This window comes from Acyrthosiphon pisum, chromosome X (assembly GCF_005508785.2).
Source record: "Acyrthosiphon pisum isolate AL4f chromosome X, pea_aphid_22Mar2018_4r6ur, whole genome shotgun sequence".
In the NCBI taxonomy this organism is placed as follows: domain Eukaryota; kingdom Metazoa; phylum Arthropoda; class Insecta; order Hemiptera; family Aphididae; genus Acyrthosiphon; species Acyrthosiphon pisum.
Genome location: NC_042493.1, coordinates 118,994,661 through 119,005,793, shown reverse-complemented (window position 1 = coordinate 119,005,793; position 11,133 = coordinate 118,994,661). Strand labels below are relative to the sequence as shown.

The 11,133-nt window shown below is 26.9% G+C and overlaps 1 protein-coding gene across 2 annotated transcripts; it reads right to left on the bottom strand.

Moving 5' to 3' along the window:
- Positions 1 to 4,019: 4,019 nt before the first annotated feature.
- On the bottom strand, positions 4,020 to 7,207 carry LOC107883115. 2 transcript variants are annotated; one of them, XM_016802583.2, is made up of 9 exons: positions 6,628 to 7,207; positions 6,310 to 6,550; positions 5,705 to 5,836; positions 5,456 to 5,643; positions 5,136 to 5,229; positions 4,724 to 5,004; positions 4,476 to 4,641; positions 4,249 to 4,370; positions 4,020 to 4,100 (listed from the first exon to the last, which is right to left on the bottom strand). In XM_016802583.2, exons 1-8 carry the CDS (start codon positions 6,661 to 6,663, stop codon positions 4,264 to 4,266), a joined length of 1,245 nt encoding a protein of 414 aa, XP_016658072.1. In that variant the 5' UTR covers positions 6,664 to 7,207; the 3' UTR covers positions 4,020 to 4,100; positions 4,249 to 4,263. The 2 variants fall into 2 exon arrangements, with proteins under 2 accessions (XP_016658072.1, XP_016658075.1); XM_016802586.2 differs by having other exon boundaries at positions 5,136 to 5,214.
- Between the last annotated feature and the right edge of the window lie 3,926 nt (positions 7,208 to 11,133).

Genomic DNA, 11,133 nt, shown 5'->3' with positions numbered 1-11,133 from the left:
AAATTAATTGTTTTAATTTTGTATATAAACATATATTAAATCAATACTGTTTGGGATTTAGATTAGTCACATATCTTCAATTTAAAATTGACGATATTAAAAATAGTGGTGATGATGGTGGTAATAAATACCTTGCGAAATTAACACGAAGTTCTGGATGGGCAAAAAAAAAAAGAAACTGATGGACAAAAATTAAAAGCTATTGCCCACGACAAAAATCTACAAAAATTAAATTTTGAATTTATACGCGATTATCTATTGAAGTTGCGGATAATTTGTAGTTTGTTCGTGGGCGAAGCCGTGGTATAGTAAAATCACAAACATTTGTACCCAGTCTTTCAATATTATCATATTTATGTAAAGTAATAACTAATAAATAATCAACAATTACTGTGGTAACTGATAAGCAAACATAATTGAATAGTAATTCGATAAAATAAAATTGACTTTATTATGTGTATTAATTTCCCATAAAACATGGCCCGAAGTTTTAAAACCGCTGACTGGCCTGTCTCCTACCCAGTCCGCCCCTGCTAAATTATCATTACTTAATTATTAGATAATATAAATATATAAAAAGATATCAGTGTTTGGAAAGAACGTCGTTCATGAACGTATTCACGTTCATATAATATACTGAACGTCACTCGTTTTTTTCAAATAGAACGTGAAAGTGAACTACGTTTATATTTTTAATGAACTTGATTGATTTTTAAAACGTTCAATTTATTTATCATTTAATAAATTTATTTATAAAATATATTAATTAATTATAATATAATAATATTTTCCATTGTAATTACACTGTAATAGTGTATAAGATTAGACCTTAAACAATATGTCAATATAACGCTGAAGCGGTTCCGGCACCGCCCACTGTGCAATAATTTGTGCCACAAACGTTTCTGGGCCGATGCGATGAAACATGGAACATCACAAATTGCGTTCGATAAGTGTATTTAAAACATCCCTGGGACCGTATTTGTACCGCAATGATGTCACAAATAAGACATATACTGAACATCACTTTGTAACATCTCTACAACAATCAAACACGATGTTCCTACTACGTTAAAATAGAAGGTCTATGAAACATCACCGATGTTTCATAGATGTCCCAATGTGATGTCATTAAAACATCACTGTGCTGTTAGAACCTATTGTTGTATAGTTGTTTAATTTAAAACATATAATGCTGATAATATTATTTAATACATTATGGATTATTTATAATATAATACCTGTATTACCTATGCATAAATAATAAATATCTATGGATCAATATTTACTACCTAACTAAATATTTATAATTTTCAAAAACAACATAATAATTTAGTAATACCAATTTGTTTATTTGAATAGATATACAGTTAAAAATGTACTTAGCAAAATAACATTAATGATAATACAATATAAACAGAATAATATAATTTGTTTGAATGATTTAAATCTGTTAATTTGCAAACTTATATTATATCAGATTAGTATAAAATGATTGAATAATAAAAATTATACATAAATATAAAAAAACAATCAATCTTAGTATAAAAAAATGTATACATATATAATAACATATATAGTATACTATATTAAAATATTATAAAATAATAGGTATACAGGTAAAAATGTACTTTACAAAATAACATTAATGATAATATTATATAAACAGAAAAATATAATTTGTTTGAATGATTTAAATCTGTTAATTTGCAAACTTATATTATATCAGATTAGTATAAAACGATTGAATAATAAAAATTATACATAAATACAAAAAAACAATCAATCTTAATATAAAAAAAATGTATACATATAATAACGTCATAATATACATATAGTATACTATATTAATTTATTATAAAATAGTAGGTAAACAGTTAAAAATTTGCTTTACAAAAAACATTAATGATAATATAATATAAACAGAATAACATATTTTGTTCGAATGATTTAATAATGTGTTAATTTTAGCCTGAAGGTACAAGCTATTGAGACTCTGAATGACAAAGTGATGATATCAAAGCCAAATTGTCGGAGAGTCTAATAAAAAAACATTTGTATTTTATATCTTTTAAATCAATACAATATAATTCAGACATTTTAGTAGTTTCAACCATGTATACCCCGATTTTGAAAGAAGATTCTGGTGTATTAGTAAATTCAGAACAGCTGAGGAACTGTTTTACAATTAAATTAGGAGATTTATTTTTTGGTTGAACAATATGGTGAACCATAACAAGAGTGTTATTAGTAAGCATTATGTATCTATCTTTTTCTTTAAGAACATTTATAATTGTATTTGTTAGTTCTAAAGTAATTTTTTCAAAAAGTTTATCATTTATTTTAAATAGAGGTGAAGGATTACGGTGTATTATTTCATTGCTTAAGATAGGATATTGTTTATGTAATTGAGCAGGAAGTGTATCATAGATTTTTTGTTTTTCTACTATTCTATTGAAGATTTCTTGCAAAGGATATTTGACTGACTTAATAGATTTTTTTATTTCTTGTAAATAATTTTCATAACGAAAACAACTAAAATTGTCTAATGGACCATGAAGAAGAACATAAAATGGTAAGTGAATTAAGCTATGTACATTATAAGATATAAAATGAGAACCATATAATGTGGAATAATCATTAACAAATTTCTTTAGAAACTGAGTTGATAATTCATTATATTTAGAACAGGTTTCAGAACAAATTAAAATTCTAATTGCATAAACCAACAAAAGGAAATGATAGTAAAACTTCTTTTTTAAGTTACCCTTTAAAACAATTTGACCGGTATATAATAAAAAAGTTCGAAGTTCTGTGGCTTTATAATGCTCAATTTCATCCAGCGTCCTAGGTAAACGACTAATCTCAGAAGGTACATAAGGTCGTACATTTTTCAACTGATTATTTATTTTATCTTTTTTATCTTTTTCTAATCTTACTTGCTTATTACCTTTAACCCAAAATTCAATTAATTTTTTAACTACACCTAGGCATACATTATGCATGTAATCTAACACAACAGTATTAGTGATATTAATTGGTAAACAAACTAAAGGACTATTACCTTTATGGTAATCCTCATCTTTTTTACTTCTGAAAGACTCATCAGTCCTTAATGGTGCATCTAAACCAGGGTAAGTCATACGATGTTCCAAATATGTACCTTCCTCTATACATAATGTACAGCCAAAATATGCATTATGGCTTTTTACATTTAGTAAAAACGCTTTCGCTGGGGAATCACATGAAACATTTGAAATATTTACAGTAAAAAACAACCCATTTACAGTCAGCCCATTATCTAACACCTCCAATAAATCTATAATTAATGGATTTAAGAACTCTTCAATAGAAAGGGGTTTTTGAAATCCGTGGAAAATGCCTATAGGTATAACATTTTCTTTTAGCTCTTTAAAATTTAAAATTGATATTAATACTGGCCAAATTTGACTTTTAGAGCTTTTAGATACAGGAAGTCCATCTATGTTGAAACCTATCTCTAATACATGGGATTTAATATGTATTTGTGCATTATTTTTGATTAAAATAGGTAGTAGCATATTTCTTAGACCTAAATGTATATAGGAACCACCAGAAATATCAACAATATCATGAAGTTTAGGAGTTTTCATCAGAGTCCTAATATCTTTTGGAACATCCAAACCTTCACTTTTCAATAACTGAAGCAAGCTGTTACAAAAATTATGTGAAACTTTATGTTTCACAATTAATAAACGCAATTTTTCTGTTATACATAAATTTTTCTGTTCAACAACTTCTAACATAGAGCCCATAGAGTCATGATTATTGGTTATTGCTGGATCATTAATATCATCAACACACAAATTAAAGTTGTTTGATTGGACTGTTTCAAAATTTAATGTATTTAACAAACATTCAGGCATCATAGGATCTTTTATGGATAATGATAATTTTGGTGGTAAATCATTGTTAATAATACTTGTCTTAACACAATTTATACTATTACTATTTACTATGGATGTAACATTCAAATTTACTTTTTTTTGTTCAGCTTTTAATACTCTTCTGAAATATTTTTTTGATGTGAGAGATAAATTCTTTTTCTTTGAACTGCAAATCTTAAAAAATAAAAATAAAATAGTTAGTCCACAGATAGAGGTTAAAAGTAATACAATCTAAATTAATTAATCTGAATGCACTACAAAAAACAAAAAATTATAAAATTATTTATTACAAAAATTACATTCAAAATTACTTAATACTAACTTTTGAAAATTAAACTTATTTTGCTCTACTCAAACGAGTGTTGGCATGTCTAACCCAATTAGCAACAGTGATTTCGAATTCTGAGTCAGTTAATACATTATTGGAATTAGCTTTAATAATCCCTAAAAAAAATCATGTATGTATATGTTATGTATGTATATATGTTTCTATATATTAATAATGTATGTTTATACGTAATTGATTTATAATATAGTAAATTAAATAACTTTTTATTAGTTTTATCACTTCAGAACTCCCTATTGTAATAGATATATTTTTTCCTCGTCCAGTCCACGTAGAGATAACAGCAAATTCATCACTAAATATTTTTTGTAATACTCTGTTAATATTACTTTTTAGTCCACATCCACCAATACTTTTAATAAATGATTCCTAAAATTAAATATAGGAATATAAGAAGAAATTTAAAATAAATATTCTAAGTTTAAATTAGTTTTTTATAAACATAACATACTAGTTTCAACACAAAGTCCACCTCATTTACAATGTTTGATTCAACTGATAAAAATTCATCTTTATTGTTAATCGGGAATAATGAAAGAAAATTGGAATCAATATACTGGTTATCCATTGCTGAGTTTATATTGTTTTTTGAATTAGTTTCCAAAACTTCAACTTTTGTAAGTAATCGATTCAAAATTAAATTTGATGCAACTAACTCTTTTTTAATGTTGACTTGTTCCAATTGCATATTAGTTAAAATATTAAGGATTTTCTGATTTAAATTATCGGTATCTATGTAATAAAGTAATAATAAACATATATTTGTACAGATTTTAAATTAATAATATTGAAGTAGTTAATTCAAAGATTTAGGTCATTCAGATAAAATACAATACAATTTTTAAGTATAACTGTATACTCACCAGTTGTACTGTATAAGGTATTAGGAACAATAAATGATTCATATGATTCAAATGACTGTATTCCATCAGTATTTTCAACCTGAAGTGTTGCCTGCTATTAATTAAGTATTAATTTTCGCATCAAAATGAAATAAATTTGGTTCAATTGTTAATTTTTTTATGGTACTTAATATTTTATAAATTTAAATTGATGTAATGGTATTGTATTAACTTTTTATATTATAATAAGCATAGTACCTATAGGTACTATTTAATTTTTAATTTTTTAAAATATAACTTGCAGTGCTTAAATACCTAAGTAAAAAGGAAATTTGTATTACCTTATGTATGTCATCATTAATCATGTATGATACCGAAGAACTAGCTGCAATTTGTTTTGACAGTGGTGATACAGACTCTAGTTCACAATTCAATTCTTCATCGGAATTCCTCTCCAGCAATTCGGTAAATGTTATTGGCACATCTTTTTTTAATTTTTTGCTGATGGGTGTTACTGATAAGCTACAATCTAAATAAAAAATAAATGAATACCTAATTTTTAAAGAAGTATAAAAATAGTATAAAAATACCTTCAAAGTCACTGTCATCTTCAGATGAACTTCTTTGACGGTTTTTCTTTTTCTTTTTGAGTACTTCACATTCATTTTCAGTAGCAGAACTTTCAATCTCCACACGTTGATGCCAGGCTTCTTTGAAATTTGCTAAGTAAACAAATACAATTAGGTATAATTTGAATTATGAAGTAATATCAGGTATAGGTATCAAGCTTATTTTATTTGTTTTAATTATTGTTGAAATATTAAATTATAATTTAGTTATCACTCTGTAGATTGTATACAATAAGTAGTATTGTCATACTGTAGATTAGCTAAATAGTTATACCTATATGTATAAGGAAAGCGAAAATGCAGAGTTGACATATTTTCAATATTGTTGTATACGGCAGTTAGAAATATTAGGTATGGTATTATTATAATACAGTTCTTAAGTTAGTCCGAGATATGCGACCCGATAGCGATATACGTTTCTGAGTATTATTATATACTGTACTAAAAAGTTTTTTTATTAATTCAATTAAACATTGTTTGGATTAGGTACTTTATTAATCGCTTCCTTTCAACAGTTATTAATCAAACCTAATATAATGTTTTCAAACTATTTACATAGTACCTACCATATAATTTACTGGACAAAATTTTTATTTTGTATAAACTCCATGAATCTTCTGGATCATTAGCGTTTGCTAGTTCAACACTAGTAACATTAAATGGAGGCCATCGACAAAGTTCAACCACTGAAATGTTTAACGCTGTTAGCTCCAACGTTGTTGGTAAAATTAGCCAATTAACAGGCACAACACTGTAATCGTTTGATTCCGTAAACAAAACAATAACCCATCGCTTATACGTCCGGTTCTACGTGGTAATGGTAAAAAAGCTTTGTTATTAGTTATTACATTTAAATTACATAATTAATTAATGTAAAAACTTACTTTACGGCTCATCGGTGGTTGCTTCGTAGACATCATAATATTATTATATTTAATATTTATGTATACTATATTAATATTTAACACTGGCCTCTGAAGACTGAACACAAAAAAATACAAATAAACAAACTATAATGTAAAAATTATGTCACGAGGCACGAGCTCAAGCAAGAGAGATGCGAGTATGGATAGCGGATACGGCTATTCGAGTGTCGACGGCAGACGTCAGCGGCCGGTCGGGCAGCACCGGTGAACACATTATATATATATATACAGTAACCAATGAACTGATAACAACGTTATGGAAAAACCCTAATAATATAATATAATGTCTAATAATAATGTAGGACTAGCTAGAATTTTTATCCGTACAAGCTTAACATCCCGAAAACGACCTATTAGCATTGCAATGCGATGTTCTGTAGAAGTTAAGTTTGAAACGTTGTTGGTATGTTATATATTTATAATTTAGTGACAATTAAAAGAAAACATCCTTAAACTGTCCTATAAACATAGCAATGTGATGTTCCGTATGCAACCCAAAACATACATCGCAGAGATGTTAGGCAACATCAAATGTTTAGTGGGCGCCGTCGATGTCACAAAAAAAAAAAGACCTTTGACAATGGTTTATGGGCGTGGGCCGCTTGAAAAAAATTCACGGGCCGCTCTGGGGGAGCCAGTCCGCCCCTGTACCTAATATTATTATTACTTATACCTATTATCTATATAATGATGTTGTATAATAGAATACATTTAATTTAATTTATTCTATGATTGTACTTTGGTTTCTGGCTGTGTGTAAGGCGAAACAAAAAGCTACAATTATATTCTGTGATAGTAATAATAATGCAATACGATAAAATATAGTAATAATATTAGTATGGGCCGCAATAATATTCTTCCGAATATAATATATTGTATAGGTACTCGTCGTGTACCTATACACGGATTAAAATTACCAAGAATCGTTTGGTGCTTTCCCAGTACATGTGTACATTGAATGCAATGTAGGTAGGTATATAATAATATTATATTTGCGATTAATTATTTATTAATTATTGTAATCATTATTATTATCATTATTTTTATTGCTATTATCCCAGTAATATTATCTATATAATAGGTACTGTTGTACCACAAAATAAATGTAATTTCATTTATCCTGTGAGCCTTTTTTCACACAAATTTTACTTTTAGAGAATTTTGTGGTGGAAGGATTTCCGAGTCAACTTCAAAAATCAAAACTAAGCTAGAAAGTTTAAGGCAGCGTCAAGTAACAATTTTGCAAAGAAAAATGTGCAACAATGTTCGATCTAAATAGGAAACAGATTAAAAACAGTTTTTAAGACTACGATTATGTTATGTAGGTACACAGATTTTTAAAAGGAAGGAGCTTATTTTGACCTCTCAAACTGCGCTATACTTTTTATTTAAATAACGATCTATACGTTAATAGCAAAAAATTGAAAAATGTTACTTTTTTCGAACATAGGTGTTGGCAATATACCTGTTGAATGCTTTTTTATTACAAATTGTTTGTTTTAGTGAATTTACTGGTGTAACGATTTCCGAGTGAACTTCATAACTAACCTAGATAACGTACGGCACCGTCAAATAACGATTTAACCAAAAAAAAATTTGTTCTATATAGGAATGGGATTGACAACATTTTTTTAGAACGACGATTATGTTACATAGAATTTTAAATGGAAGGAGCTAATAAATAATAATATTATAATCTTTGTAGTTCATAACGGTCCGTTCATTAATATTATTAGATACAGACCCAGTGGTGTGAACTTTTGGTTTCACAGTAACAGTATTCACGTTAATAGTTAAAGCATTAAAATTAAAAATACCTATTCATTGTATTAGGTATGATTTAGGGTCTTGTACATTTTTTTATTTGCTTGTGCGTGCCTCGTCTATATAATATGGAGTAAGGACCCCGTAAAGTATTTAGGTATCGATATTTTTAACCGCACTCATTTTTCTTTATAGGGCACATATGCTTGCCTATTATAGTGTGGGCAGGGCACTATAATAGTAAAATTAGTGTCAAGTAAAAAGTATAGGAAGTTTTTTTGGATTAATTGCGCTACTGCAAGTTAAATTGGGTTTTATATTTCTCCTCAAAAACAATGAGCTCAAGCAAGGCCACGAGGGCCCCGCTCATCTGAGTATCCGACCCTGCAGCGGATCCGCTGTTGGATTCAGTGATCATGAAAATGTTGCATGCAAAAAATATGTATTATGTTTAATACTATATGTCTACTTATACCTAAATATTTAAATATAAATACAAAAGAATAGAATAGAAAAGATTGGACATTTACGATTTACCTATGATAGTTTACTTGAATAATATTATACTTATAGCTTATGGATTTGTCTTCAAAGTTAAAATTCTATAGGTAGGTAATATAAACATAATTTTGTTTTTCGTAATTTCGTTTCTGTGTAATTAGTAATAATTATTAATTATTTCGCAGTTTCAAATATTTCAAAAATGTCAATATTAGTTTATTATTAAACGAATGATTCCTCTCGTTAGGCTTCGTAATAATATTATATAGAGTGATTTTTTAAGCATGCTCGCAGTTTATTATTACTTAAATTGTACATATGTGCGTGTATACCTATAATTATACGAATTCTGCAATTTTTAGAACTTTTAAATATAGGTACTTGAAGATTTTTGAATTCTTTTTTTTACCATTTAAGGATGATGTTACAATACAAACTTCTGTTTTTCAAATAGGAATCCTCTTTTTTTACTTTTATTATTCAGCAGACATTTTTTTTTTTGAGAACTTTGATATATCTAAATCAAAATTTGAACTTGTAGTTTTTGAGTTATAAATATAACTTTGTGTACTAAGGATAGTACGTATATGGAGATTAGCTAGGTAGATTTGGGGGCTTAGATGATTTGAAAATGTTAGTAGTTAGTTGTTAGTAATAATTTCCATTGATCTATCAAGATAAATAATTTGTAAAAATTATTAAGTAGGTATACTGATAATAGTGAATATGTAGGTACTACATGTAATAGTAGGTAGGTAAAACTAACAGTTTTTTTTATTGCAAAACCATATTTTAAGAACTATTATCCTTAGCTTACACATTTTAATAATTCATCAACTACTTATTAGAATTTTTATTTAGATACACCTACTTTTACAAGAACATCATCTGCTAAATTATTTATAGTAAAAAATGAAATTCTCATTTTAAAAATAGAAGATTGTATAGACACATGACACTCTTTAATAGATTTAGGTATATATTATATTATAATATATAGGTGTATCGTATATAGGTATATACCAGGAAGAATACCATTCCATACTGCGGCATACAGGCATATTGTAATAATAATAATTAACAAATACTAATTTTTATATAGATACACATCACAAATGTACAATTCTCAAGAACATATAAAATATTTTCGCCATAAAAAAGTTATTTATTTATTTATAAATCAAAAGATTGCACCTATTTATTTTGGCATTTTCAATTTTGTATGCTTCTGGTCCTACTACATAACTATATTAATTCAGTACCTAATAATTTATTTAATTCTATGTATAGAAAAGTTTTTGGCTATTTCCTGTGTTCAATAATATTTATGATTTTTATTATTTTAAACCATATTAATGGGTATTTACTATTTATATAGATGTTAAAAAAAAAAATAATAATAATAACTTAACTTAACTTAAGAAGTTAATTGAAAATTTTCATATGACTTTTAACTTAAATGAGTTAAAAAAAAATCAGGTTAACTGTTAACTTTAAACTTTTTAAAATGTTTTCCATCATCATAATTTAACTCAGATAAAAATTATCATTAACTTGCCCAGGCTTGCATAGGTCTATGTGAGTTCCAACATGACGGAAAAAAATATTTATGTAATATAACAGCTCAAAAAAAGTCAAAATATTTTGAAAGTTTTATGGTGTAGGTATAGTGTATAGAAAATGCTAATATAAACATTTAGAGAAAAATGCATGTATTGGTCATTTGTTTTAGAGTTACTCCAAAAACCAAAATCGATTTTGTCGCATAAAATTCCAGTTTTCCTTAATTTTTTTTTTGTTTTTCAAGGCGCTTTAAAAGACCACTTGGACTTTTGAATTTTTAACTCTCGAATGCATCAACTAGATTCACTTTCCCATCACACAAGATACTGAAGTTGAAAATCGAAGCATTATTTCGACTAATTATTGTGTACGCTGTACACAGACACAAAAAATTTATATTTAAAAAAAAAGACACATAGTAAAATCAATAATAATTTATAAAATAAAGATTAATTTTTCATTAATTATTAATAGGTAATTGGTGCACGACTGGTAAGTTTAATTTTAAAAGATTTATTTATAAGTCTATACTAGTCTTCGTCATTAATTGTTAGTTGTTACTTCATTATCGGTTATAATAATTTTGCAATCTTCATTATGATTTATGTAATACTGGCGGTTACATGCACAGCTAAA